We start from the raw sequence: 14,695 nt of genomic DNA, 5'->3' as shown, positions 1-14,695 counted from the left end.
GTTAAAACATCACCACGACACAAGACATGACATAAATTTTGATGGAGTGAAGGTTGGTGACATAGAAAAAGTCTTGGGCAGGTGACTTATAAAGGAAATGCTTCACATTAAAGCAGATGTTAATTCATGGAATATAAGGAGCGGTATTGACAATCTTAGCAATGGTTTGATTTAGCCTTCCTTTAATGTGAAATTGTGTCAATCCTGATTTCAGTCACCATTGGTAACCTTCCTAAATTTATAAAAAACAATCTAACCGCCCTTTTTAATTTTAATTTTAATTTGATAAATAAATTTATTAAAGTATGTGTGATAACAGGTATTAGGTCCCAGGAACATTGAAACTCCCAACTTCATGACCAAGCTTTCTTTTAATTTGTAAACATCTTCAGGGCCTAATACGAAAAACATATAGGCTATACAAATAACATATACTTAGATCCTGAAGATATTTACAAGTTAAACTAAAGCTTGGCATGAAGTTGGGAGTTTCAAAGTTTCTGTGACTTAATACCTGATTATCACACATAAAATGTACACAAGGTCAATCCATCCACAAGAACGTGATTAAAGATTTTAATTATTGTTATGTATTGTTTTTTAAAGTTTTTTTAGAGGTTTAAGAATGTACTAATGCAATCAAATCTATTTATGACAATGTAACATGTAAGTTGACTACTATTAACCTCTTGATGTATAATATGCCTAATTGTTGTTATTATTATTATTTTACCAGGGTTTGCAACAGCAGAGGTCATATAAACCCTCAGGGTGCCAGTGTTTTTGAAAATCTTGTTAGATCGAGAACAATGATGAAGTATACTTGTAAAAATCGGCCAGTTAACTTTGCTCGACCTAACAGGGCCAATGTTAAATGTTAGATCAAAAATATAGTCACACTGGTATCCGTTAGGGCGTAAGTAGCTAAAATGGTAGCCATGAATTTAACAGCTGTTTTTTGTTTACACGTACTTTTGTTCTTAAAAAAGCATTAATTGAATCAGACCAATACATTTCTTTTGTTAATTTCTGACCTGTCCTTATACTCTCATTCATAATAATACATCATACATAAGTTATAGGGGTGTTTGACGTTAGGATGCAAGTTAGGTATGTCGGCGCATAGAGAGTATTTTGAATGAAAGAGTTGCTTAATTTTCCTTTTTTACTAACTTCTAGTATCATACGATTTAACACAAAACAAAACCAAAACAAATGATAACAATCCATCAGGGACTGTTATAGCTTTATTTTTGGTTCTTCCAATCGCCACGCGCAGTATTGCGGAAAAATTACCGTTTAACATGCTAAGAAAAGAAGGGGACGTTCACGATCTTACTGGGCATTTCTCTATTCGAATTAACACTAACTAACAACTTACAAACATCATGAATACCCCTATTGTTGTAATTGTGTGGAGAGCTCTTAAGAAGACTGGAAGAAAAGTCGGAAGCATGGCGTGAATACTCACGTCTTTATGACCGCATCCCTGATCCGCAAAAAATTGTTAATTTAAGATTATTACGCTCTTATCAACATTAAACGTCTTCCACATCCTTCTGCAAAAGACTGTATTGACCCAAAAAGAAAATTTGGCGAAAGAATTATATATTATATTTTTTAGAAGTAACGAAATCAGATGTTATTAGGAACCAAGGAACTTGTGCAGTGTGTGCGTTGAATTTGCAATTCATTTTGTTGTTTTTATTATATATGATAGTTGGTGTAGTGCACATTTTAGAATATCAACCCACACCAATTTGGTTTAGGATTTTCCTCCGTAGATTATATCAATATAAATGGTAACAAAAACAAAATACATAGGGCTGAAACATCAAATATTCTGAAGATTAAACCGTTCTAGTTTCACACACATTTTCTAATGCTTTTGTTTCCTTAGAACGAATCTGGTGTAGTACATAATGTCAATAAATCTCTTTTCCTCTCATAATAGATAGTATTTCGTTGTTTAATCAAATTGTAAAACTGAAAAAAATCGTATGGTATGTTCACTTGTGCATTTGGTTCCATTTTCTCTTTATTTTTACTATTGATTTTATTTTTCAATCGAGATTAAAACGTTTTCGGTATTCCACTTCAGTTTGGTACCACGCTAGATTTGTTACAAACTCAATTGGAATTGACCGAGCTCATTCCGTGTAATTAGAGAACTCTGATAGAGTAATGAGAGAGTCGGTCGTCCCAAGGCGAGTGACAAAGAGGGCACCGTTAACCCAACCGGATAATTAGATAGTTGTGCCACCCTCGAGCTATAGGGCCATTGCATGCTATAGGTTCGGAACATTAATTGACAAACCGGCCTGGCGGCCCACAGGGGACCCGTGTGCCCCCTGAGACGCTCACTTGCTCACCTTAATAATTATCAAAGAGCCGAACTAGCGTCACACGACAAAACCAAACTTGCTTAATTTAAATTTATGGCTAGGGCAGGAACCCTCATCCATCTGAGTTAGGCACGGCTGAGGTTTGAGGACATTAAGCCGCACAGTTCCCGCAAGAAAGTGATAAGGACGTTACTTGGAAAATTAATATTTAAAAGAAATGATATTACGACCATTGGATAATATTATATTAAAAAGTAAACCAACGGGATAGCTCACACTGACGTACGTTTTTTACAATTAGTATTTAATCTGCAATACTTAATTATAAAAAAAACTTATAGTATTTTAGAAACAATGTTTATATCATAGTTAATGATTATGTCAATAAATAGAAACTGAAAACTACGAATTGAATTAATATTTATTATTTCTGCAGATCCCATCAAAAGGATTAGAATCTTAATAAAACAAGAATCCTTTTTGTTAAAATATTTACTTTCTTTCTAAAACAAGTATCATTTCAGTAATCAAACCTTAAATTTCTTAATTAAGTTCAGGAAAGTTTTCTAATAGAATTCGTCCGCACATAAAACGGGTCTAAGAGTTACTGTTGATTTAAACAATGAGACAAACATTGTTGATATAGAGATTGAAGTAGAAATAACGAAGATCATGTGACCACCAGTTAAGTATATTTATAAAATTTGAGTTGTTTATATCGTCTATATCCAGATGAGTTTGGTCCGTATTTTCTCGCTTTATTGATGAATCAGCGCGTCTATAAGGTTTAAAAAACGTTATATACACTTCAATAAAAATATTAATGAAAAGCAAAGTAGAGAAAGGGAGAAAGAGAGAGAGAGAGAGAGAGAGAGAGAGAGAGAGAGAGAGAGAGAGAGTGAGAAGGAGGAAGAGANAGAGAGAGAGAGAGAGAGAGAGAGAGAGAGAGAGTGGTGGAGAGAGATTCAGTTAGTATGAGTGAGTATGTCAGAAAAGAGACAGTTTCGAGACAAAGAAAACTGTGCTGACCATTGTGTAATAAAATTAATAACTTGTGCGCGAAGTTTGAGTGAAAGAGTGCAATTTGGAGAGAGAGAGAGAGAGAGAGAGAGAGAGAGTAAATGACCGACACTGATCAAACTGCTTTTAGTTATACTTTCTTTACAATTAAATGCATAAACAGATAATAAATATTGATAGATACTGATGTATGAAATTTATCTTATCCATTAATTTTAATTAATTAATCCATTAATACATCAATAGCATATAAGTCAATACTGAATGATGCGTTTTTTATTGAAATCTATCAAAATATATATTTGTCGTAATAAATTTATAAATATTTAAGAGGTCAATTTTTGTTTTGTATGTGTTGCAATTTGGGCATAAAATGATAAATAAGATGCTATTTTAAGAATGAATCCGCTAATTATAGCACATTTCCATTAAGCCCGGTTTTACCCCATTAAGTAAGAGAAAAAAACACACTTTTAATCCCTCTAAATCCCCAGTGGCAGTATAAATTATAGAAAGCGGCATAGCGACAAGATCCCGGCCATCGAAAACGTACGGCCCTAGGATTTAGATCTGTTTCAAAGGTTTGTTAAGTTAATGAGTTCAAGAAAGAAAAGTCAGAAAAGGGATTGGGAGAGATAGAAAACCCATTTGTAGATTGGTTCGTCCTCCTCTCTATTTTGATCCGATTGGGGCCAACTTGGCCAATTCTGGGGCATACACTTTAACTTGTTGATACTCTGGCGTGGACAAACAACAACTCTTCCATGAAGCTGAATCAATCTGTTAATTTAGAAGAAATATCGGTTCGTTTGGGAATGGTAAATTCTTTGGTACACTTATCGACCATCAAGATTTCGTTACTTAAGCGAAAATTCTTCATTTACTATCACTTATTAATGTTGCCAATGCTTTATACCGTTTATAAATATAACCATTTTTGCTGTTATAAAATAACTATCAGTTCAAACTCAACGAAGTCCTTCCTCTGTCACTCCTTCTCTCTCTCTCTCTCTCTCACCCTTTTTATCTCTCCCTCTCTTCTTAATCTCTCTATCACTCACTCTCTCTTTTTTCGTTTTTTTCTTGTTAACTGTAAGAGAAGAAGTTCGCGCCCTATATTTGCGAGAGAGTTTAAAAATAAAACTATATTCATTCATTCCTTCTCTCTCTCCTCTCTCTCTCCCTCTTTCTCTTTGTTCTCTCTTCCTCTTTCTCCTTCTCTATATCTATCTATCTATTTGTTTTTCTATCAATCTCTTTCTGTCCCTCTCTCTCTCTCTCTCTCTCTCTCTCTCTCTCTCTCTCTCTCTCTCTCGCTCGCTCTCTCTCCCCCTATGTCTTTCTTTCTTTCCTTCCCTCTAATACTATAATATTATCAGTTTATCCACAATTTTATCACGTTTCTAATTTATTAAAATAATAGTATAAATGAATTTTTATGAAAAAGTGATGGTTTAAGTAATATGTTTAAAGTTAAAATATTATATATAAAACGAGGAATTTAATTTGGTTGAATATAAACGGGATTACATGTGTTAGGAACCAATAACATTATGTTAAGGGCAATGCATAGTTGCCAGTGGGGACCGGAGGATAGTGGCACACGGAGTCCGATGGCATGTTGGCTTCCGGAATGGGGGGCTGGGTAAACGGCGCTTCTCTGGAAACTAAGTTTACCAGCTTGGATGGGGGTTGAAGTTGGATTATCACCCGGCCAAAGGAACAAAGAGCCGATATAGAATCATAGTAAACTGTTGGAAGAGAGTTAACTTTCGATCTTTGAATCGAGAGTTGGCCGTTGTCCACAGTCTGAAGAGCAAGCTAACGCCATTAGACCGACCCTTAGTCCCGTCACGATCTTTGCACGTTGTCAACGAGAATCACCCCGTTCGAAAGACTTCTTTGATGTCGAAAAAATTCTCATTTAAGTAGCCTTTACGAAGTCCAACATCACTGTCCGAAGGGCAACGCAAAATTCAAATTGAATTTCATTTGTTTATTATTTTTATCTGTGGCATCCATCATACAAATTAAGAGATGTTAGTCGATAAACTTGGGAATGTTTTAGACAATGAAATTTTGATAAGGATCACGTACTTTAGTACACTGTAGATCAGTGTTGATCCTAGCAGCTAGTTAAAAAAAATTAAATTTAGCACTTACTGGCGAGCTAATAACGTATCACTATAAAATGTATTATTATTAATACGATCCCCCTAATGATTTTTTTAATCATAAGTTTAAAAATATCTATTGATATATAAATCACTCGATACACATACAGGACAAAGATAGACAAACTTTTTTTTAAATATGTAAATTGTCTAAAACATTGTCTGAGATCTTTGAGTCTATTGTCAAAAACGGTGGGACAAATTTTTACTATTTTTCAATCTAGTCCCAGTATCACCAAAAAATATTTCATTCAAATTAATCCCTTATCCGCTAACTTTTTTTTTCTAAACGAAAGATATCATAACAACTAATATATTCGTTCAATGGTTTTGAAGAAGAAGAAGGAATAAAGAATTTACTTGGAGAGTTTCAGTTGAGTATTCAGTTGACTTTGAACAGCGAACATAAACATCATATTTGGAAGAGCGATAAGTAGAAACTTTTACTTAAAACCATTTCAATTAAATTTTGACCATTATTATTATTTTTTCAAATTTGTAAAAAAATTATTTTACTTTTTCCAGCGTAATAACTTTTCTAATATCATTGCCAAAGCGATGATGGCAAAAAATGTACATACTCCTCACGACGAAACATTAATGAATTTGGTTATGACGTGTTTAAAAGATTACCTTCGACCTCAGAAATGACCCAGTCTATAAGTAATTAATAAGTCTACAGTTTAAATTTAAATTAATGCATTACTATAACATGGAACTAATGATTTCGGTCGTTTTCAAGTTCGCATAGAAAGAGTAAAAAAAATGCCAAGCACGGGTGGCAAGGGTACACCCTATATCAATCGGTAAATTAATTGAAATTAGCCATCAGAAAATTTGAAAAAAGAAAAAAAGCCATTCCTTGGATTCATATAGAGAACCTGGAATACCACCTGATATGAGAATTAAGCTTGTGTGGGAGTATTTAGGTTCTTTGTTCCGATTTTTGAGGAAATAATGCTGTTTTACTGTAAATAGTACTGATAGATATGTACTACATTTAATCTGACAGTTTTATGGGCAGACAAACATCTGAGGTTATCGCCTGCCCTGTGTTTTCTTTCTTTTTCTGGTCGTTCATGGTTTTTGTATCTGTACTATAGCTTAACATTTTTAAAAGCTCACTTCATTCACTGTTTTCTGTAATGTTAATAGAGTTATAATAATTATGTACAATATCAATATTTATATTACTTTATAAAAAAAAATTTCAACATCTCTACTGCCGAAATTTAACTTCTCTTGGCAAAACGTTGAGTTAATTCTGGTTGATAACATTGTGTTCGTTAAAATCAAAGTTTAACTTATTATATTTGTACAAATCAACAGCGCATTAACGATCCGTTCAACCGGCGTTGAAACAGGGACGGTAAATCCACAAGTTTTGATCCAATAACGAAACTATCTGGAAACTCGCTAATCTACGCGAGGAGTTGGACAAACTGGACCGTATAACCTAATTATTGTTCCAATCGAGATTGCAAGAAAACAATAGGTAATCAAATATACCAAACTTGCAATAGTCGGAAAATTAATTGCCTCACGGTCAATACCGAATTTCTTAACGGCCTAATCCGATAATTGGAACGTTATAAACTCTTACCCCATTCTAGCAATTGGCTAACAACAAATTAATTACAAATATAAAAATAAATAAAAGGGTTTTGAATATATTTAGTAGTGAAAGCGAATAATGAAAACAATAATTTTGTCTCTTAATAAACTGACCTAAATGTTATGAGGGGGTCGGCCGTGTCAAGGGATTTATTTTGGACGGAACTTTTCGCCTTTCTTTTCCTTCCTCCTGCGCTCCAGGAGTCGCCATTGGGTGGAAACTGGTGTTTTTCCTTCCCATTTCCGTCTCAGTTCGACAAAACACTCAAAAATTTAAAGTCACGGCACGGCACAACGAGCACGTGTTTTCAACAATATCAACACTCCAACCTATCGCTACCGTAAAGCGGCCCCCAATTGTAGGATGAGGGAGGAGTGTAGAGTAATTGAAATCACTTGCAACACAAAAATACGTTTTATTATTCAATAAAAATACAAGAAAGGACAACACGATGTTAAGCCGACACGTCACACTAGGCATTCGACACTTGAAGTAACCTCCCTCTCTCAGCTGTTCCTTTTGTTGAGTTATCCCGCAGGGGGATAAATTAGTGGTTGGAAGCATCGATCCTACATTTATATATATAAAATGACCGCCATATTGTTTTGTGATATTTACTGATTCTCTCGCCGCGATCTCATTATTAGTTCCACTGACTCTAGACATACATGAAAAAGTGAGCAAATTGGGTCGGAGTCGCGAGTTTGTATTCTCCTGGATCCCGGGCCATGTGGGCATCCAGTGCAATGAGTTTGCGGACAAGGCGGCGACAAGAGCCGCAGCGAGCCGACATTAAAAATGAAAAACCAACGTTACGAAAAATGGCAAAGCCGCTGGACTGAAATGTCAGAAAAACGAAGGAATATTAAGGAAAAAGTTAAACCATGACTCGAAGAGAAATTGAAAAAGAAAGAACTATCTTAACAAGACTGAGAATAGGCCACACCCGTCACACACATGGGGGACGATCGATAAAGATGTTCCCCAGAGTGTGATGAGCCAGTGCCAGTTAGTCACATACTAGTACAGTGCAAACGTTGGAAACATTATAGATTAAGGTGCGGTCTATCCGCAAAATCCGATCCGGTCTATCCGCGGACGAAAAGAAAATTATGATGCATAGCAGTGGCTACCAGCAGAATTTATTTGAATATTTGCGAGTATTAAAACTATATGACTTACTATAATCTGCCTCTTTGAATATGACCATATCCTAATGAATGTATGTATTTATTAGCGAGAATGTTGAATGATTGGGAACAGGCCATTTGACAGTATATCCAAGTACGTTGATGTTATGTTATCTAGGTTTATTCGTCTGTTATGAATTGAGTACCCCAGTGACCCCCTCTTTACGTTTTAATTGTATATAGTATAGCATTTCTGCTGATGAATGAGTGTATGTATTAGGTTGATTGATGATGGATGCAAGTAGGCTTTAAATAGGTATAAGTATTAATGTGAAAATGAGCAGGCTGTTCGACGGAATATTACTGTATCTCGACGGCCTGCTAATATGCCATGTTTTTGGTATGAATGTAAGGAATGGTCATCGGCAGGATAATAAGTACCCCTGTGGTACTTACTTTTAAACCTACCTACTTTTAACTGTATGTAGTAGTTTATGTGTGAGAACGAATGTAATTTATTAGCGTGATTGATTTTGATTGTATTTATACATAGATATGAGTGCGTATGACGTAATCAGTTACTGGTGTGAGCGAATGAATTGAATTGCTAGTGAAGGGTGCAGATGTGTTCGAGTAATTTCAACGATGAGACATGTTTAGAAAGAAAAGTAAGACCAAAAGACGCAGAGAAAGAAAATATTGAGAATCGGTTATCGCCTAGCCTTTGCCGGTTAAAAAAAAAAATAAATAAATAAAATATAACAACTTAAGACCGGATGGTAATTATACCTTATTGTTTAAGCACCTTTCATTATAATTCAGCTTTCATTTATGTGTACTTCCTTTTTTTTTATAGATAATCCTTCGGTAAACCATGATGGCAGCGATGGGCTGGTACTTCCTTTCCCACATAGCTTTTGCGGTGGCCTTTCCGGCAGCCATTAATTTGGAGCAACTGTCAAAAGGTAAGAAATTAAAAAATTAAAAGTCAAAATATACTCCCCTGTTCAAGGGAAACACCCCCCAATTATATGTTATTATCTGTGAAAACGTGGTTTTGTTTATCATGAACTTTTCCTCAATTTTGTTTGCTTTTCTCATCTCCTCATTGTTTGCGACCTGGGACGTTTCGGCTGCCAATTACTATACAAATTACACCTATTAAAGTACTCTTGCGTGACGAAATTGAACATTCTCATAAATAAAGAATAAACAAAGAGAAGGAAATAAGAGAAACGATTTCCAGACGAGGTTAGCCAACTGTGGCCTAAACTTCGATGAAATACAAAACGTTAATTGTCTTGTTTTTGCCATGTAATTTACAATTTTGTCCAACATAAATAAATGAGGACATTGGGTTTCTTAAAAATGCTGCTGTATTTTGAACTGTCACGATAATTTTAAAAACATTCGATTATTATGTTACTTTCACATTCTTTACCCAAGCATATATTTATACCAAATCAGTTGCTGTAGATTGGTCCTTTCCGATAAATTTAGCTTACCTATTTTCACTTTTTAGGTCTGTCTTTCGTATTTTGTCATTAATAAATGTCTGGGTCTATTTATACGTTTTCCTTCATTTCCTTTTCTTTCTCAATATTATATTCACCTAATGTAACGATAAGAATTTTGTGTCGTATATTATTTTAAAAGTTTTTCCAATTAGATTTAGATACAATAATCAGAAACCATGTAACCTCATGCATCTTTCTAAATAATTATTCTAAAAATATCAAATTTAGATGAGTTAAGTAGGCAGTAAAACTATAACTATATAACTAACTTGTATTATGGTACAAATTTACTGCTTAGAGACTGGCGTGTCTGCGTATCACTGGGCCAATGAGAACTACCCTCACGGCTGCACTGGAAGTCCTTCTGAATCTACCACCATTACACATTTTTATCTAGAGAGAGGCTAGAGCCACAATTTATAGAATAATGTAGAGCAGCCTCCAACAGCCTACTCATACAACAAGGAGAACCTAAAGCTTCGAAGGGAGCTTCAGCGAGACAGAAATTTGGGGATGCCTGCTGATGCCAAGACTCCTAAATTCAGTTTTGAATGAAAAAGATCTACCCAAAATACCTTGTAGAGCAGAGTGGGAAAACGTCCCGGTTAATGAAGACCATGTTTGGTTTAAAAAAGGTCTTGAGTTGTCATTTATGAAAATAAACCAAGAATTAGAATTCATATAAGCCTTGGACAATATGTCGCTGAATTTCAGGCGGAATCTGTGCCTATTGAACACTGTGCCAAGGAGATAAAAAGACTTGTGATTACCATAGAAGAATAGCCATTTATTCGGACAGCCAAGCGACACTAAAGGCAATTGCCGCATCGGCGGTAAAGTCCAGAGTCGTTTGGGTTTGCATTTGTGCCCCGTCAGACGTTGGCGAAAATAACAAAATTACCCTTGTCTAGGTGCCAAGGCACACAGGGCATAAGGAGAACGCAGGGGCTGATAAATTGTCCAAGGAAGGTTCAATGAGGACACCCATAGGCTCCGAACCCTTTTGTGGCTTACCAAACCCAAAAACGCGGATCCATTAGACAATGGATTAATAATAAGTTCTCCGCTCAATGAGAATGTAGCCCGGGACATAGGTATGCGAAAAGTTTATCAAAGTACCATCGCAGAAACTAACGGCAGTACTACAAAAGTTAGGACGTGCTCCGACTAGAATATTAGTTGGACTGCTAACTGAATATTGCAGACTCCGTAGGCATATGTGTAGACTCGGAGTGGAAGAAACAAGCCTGTGCAGTTATTGCCAAGAAGAAGAAGAAACAACGGAACACGTCCTCTGTTGATACGTAGGATTCCTAATCCTGGAAGAGGACAAGCCAGGGCCTGAAGGATACCCACGGAAGGCTTTGAAAACGCTTTGTGGTTTGGTAAAAAGCCTCATGCTTAACGAGGAGCTCTAGAAGAGAATCTAAAAATAGAGATGCACAACAGGCCAATACTGATCTCGGTGCACAGGTCGTAAAGAGACCGGTACCTATATAATCTAATCTATGATGCCAATTTTACATTATAGCTGAATAAGAAATTTCCCGTGACTAAGGGTGTTTTGCTGAGTGAATCGCAGTTTCCGATTTTGTTTTCCATGTTTTTATCTAATTATGTTTAATTTGTGAAAATAAATCTGAGGCCAGTGGGAAGTCTTGATAACATAATTTACATCGTATGTTTACTTTTCGATGAAATAGCTTAATAAAAAAACAAACAGCTAAACAAAAAACTAAACTGAGTAAAACAATTTTCCCAAAAACGTTGCTATGGAAACAATGTCGGAGGTGTTTGAAAACTACATTCAAAACCTCAAAAGATCGATGCCACCTCGAACGCAAGCAGTGATCACCCAAAGAGGAGGAAATACAAAAAAAAATATTTTCTTCATTGTTCCCATAGCAACAATGGAGATAATATCTTTTTATACAATTGTTTAACTCAGTTTAATTTTTATTTATTTTTTTTAATCTAGCGATACCTTATATTTTTCTTTACAAATATCCAGTAAACAAATAATAATAATAATAACGGTTGCAAGTATTTACATAAAACTACTAAGGTGGCCACTTTTTTGCCTCTCAATGTATTTTATGCACGTCCTAATTTTCATTTAGAAGATTTACTATTTTTTTTATTTTATTTAGCTGGTACAAGCTACTATTGTTATCACGTAAGTGCGTTAGAAATTAGTGTCATTGTTAAATTTCGATTAGATTATATCTTAAACCTCCTTTCTAACAAAATTAATAAAAAAAGAAGGGCCTTGATTTACTTCAATTGTTTCCAGTCCATTGCAAAGTTTTTCCTTTATAACCATTTTTATTGTTGAAAATTTCATCTTTTTTTAAAAACATAACACCTATCACAGTTATAATTACAATAAAATAAGCTACATCCATCAGTCAGTGCTGTCATGTATAACAATCATTAAAAACGTTTTTATTAAGTAATACCTATTTCAACATCAAGAATATTGTATTTATGTCGATTTAAAAATATCTTGATGATAGGTACTATAATTCAGTCAGACATGTGAAAACATTTGGAAGAAATTTCCTATCTCAAATGACTTTAACGAAGTCACATTATCGAGAAATTCGATCTTTCAGACGTCCTGATAAGGAGTGTTGTTTATTCGCCCAACTTTGTCCGTTCGTTCAGAGAAGGAGGAAGAAAACAAAACATGTTAGAGATCAACATGTTTTTTTACTTAATAAATATAAACGATAAAATTTATAGTATATCTAAAATTTTGATAGATAAAGGCAGTGAAGACACAGAAATATTTTCAATTAGAAAATAATAATACTTATAGATTTGCCTGTAGATCTAGTTTTTTATTTATTTTTCTAACCTTCTATCCATTGCGCTTTTTCTCTTCAATCTTCTTCAATCCATTTGGACATATAAGTAAAATGATTATAAATATTAAACATTATTTTTTGAAACGGTGTTTTTTTTTATTAAATATAATTGAAATTACTGAAATGAGTGGTTATTAGAAGTTTAATATTTGTTTAAGACCGTAAAACTAATTAAAGAATTGACATCAATTGAGGGATTTTGTATCTAGTTTGAATGTGATATATTAGGTTGGTTTGTTTATTAAAATGTCAACATAAAGTGCACAAAAGGAAATATATCCTTCTATTTTCTCTGATACAATGTGAGGTTGTTCCATTACTACCATTTTTAAAAAGATAACATAAGGTTGCATTAGGGATGATGTATTTAATAGTAGGTGACGTAGTTTGTACAATAGTTATAATAAGGTTCCCACAGCCCTTTTCTTTCAAAATTACCATGGTAGACCTATAGTTCTAATTATCCGCCATGATTGAAAACCACAATAAGCACCATCTGTTTAAGAAGCTCTGAATGAAATAGCCGACACGCCGACATTCCGAGCGTGATGGCTTCTTTAATTTTCCCTTTTCAAATCAAGATCAGACATTTTTTCATATTTGGAATTCCAGCGCTAAACACGCGATGCGGTTTTTGGAGTAATCGGGGCGGATTGTGTTTACGCCGAGTAAGGTATGGGCAGGGCACAAAGGCCGATTGGAATACACATGTTGGCCTCTTGTAATTGATTGGCAGTGGTGCAGGTATCGAAGTGGCGGCTTTCCGGCTCTCTAATTAAGTAGATAAGTCTACAAATGTCTCCTCGCGTGCAGTTAATGACCCGAGGGAGATCGGTTATCTGCCTTTTCACAAAATAGAGTTGGCTTACATCAAAGCTGTCTTTGTGGACAGCTGATATTTTAAAAAAAGACAAGTTGGTGAGGCCTAGCCTATCGTGATCGTTGCCGGTGAAAGGTATTCGGCTTTTTCTCTACATATATTAACTCCACGAATCTGACTTTATGATCAGAAGTCTAGTGTAAACTCGAATTAATTTCTTTACACCACTTAAAAAATAGAAAATCAACTTTCATCATTGAAGAAATACTTCTATATCACATAACCTAGCCAAAAAGTAAGATAAATAAAGTTATTGTAAATCCAGTCCAAATCAAATTCCACTTGTTCAACTTTACATTGAGTAATGCGTTGTTAGTGAATATTTACCCTGAATTTTCCCGTGCAGGATTATACAACCGTAATTAGCATATTTATATTCCTTTCTGAAGAATGGTCAACTTTTGAAAACGTCAGGTTTACAGTAGGGCAAACGTGAAAAAAATACACCTACATTTTTTGAAAATGATACACTTTGACACTTCTCGCACGTCCCGCAATATTACTGAATGTCTTGTTATCATTAAAAAATCCTGTGTTGTGTTAAAATCTAGCACAAATTGACTCCAAAAATCCTGCTGTTTATTTAAATAATAGATACTTTAAGGTTCAATTTTTCCCAAAGGAGAACGCCACGGAATATTATCACGAAGGCGATTTCAGTTGATCATTCAGTCAAGGAAGCTTGCCTTGTAAATACAATTGAGTTAAATTTTTCCCTCAATATCAATTTCATCGTGTACCTATTCGAAGTTGAATCTTGTTAACAAAAAATTAAGTTAAACTTTATCTAATGATTATAATACGTACGGTCATAACGTTATCAAAAAATTAATATTTTTACAATTACACACATGAAACAGCACACTTGATTTCTGCTATTTCATGCTTGGCATAGGTTACCCATGCCTGGCACACAGGTAAATTATTTAAAAATTCTGCTTTACGGATAGGCTCTATAATAGGTCCAAAGAACGAAATATAAAATTGCTAGATTTCTACATTTTGCAAATGCGGAAAATCACCGATTTTTTTAAATATAAACGCTCAGGATGCCGGTATTTTTGAAAAAAAAGCCCATTTATATGTATGTCGGGTTCGAATCCAGCGGCCCTGCATTCAAATCCGACATACATACAAATGGGCT

General features: G+C 34.7%; 1 protein-coding gene across 1 annotated transcript in view; it reads left to right on the top strand.

Annotated features, from left to right (window-relative positions):
- Positions 1-14,695, top strand: part of LOC106672544 (semaphorin-2A) — a 702,354-nt gene that overhangs the window by 143,611 nt on the left and 544,048 nt on the right. Inside the window, exon 4 of the mRNA XM_014404069.2 lies at positions 9,141-9,249. Within this exon, the coding sequence (XP_014259555.1) occupies positions 9,159-9,249 (91 nt within the window). The 5' untranslated portion in view covers positions 9,141-9,158. The remainder of the gene's footprint in view (positions 1-9,140; positions 9,250-14,695) is intronic.

This window comes from Cimex lectularius, unplaced genomic scaffold, assembly GCF_000648675.2.
Source record: "Cimex lectularius strain Harlan isolate CLEC.00 unplaced genomic scaffold, Clec_2.1 scaffold48, whole genome shotgun sequence".
Lineage (NCBI taxonomy): Eukaryota > Metazoa > Arthropoda > Insecta > Hemiptera > Cimicidae > Cimex > Cimex lectularius.
The sequence above is the reverse complement of the archived record's forward strand: the minus strand, read 5'-3'. Positions and strand labels throughout refer to the sequence as shown.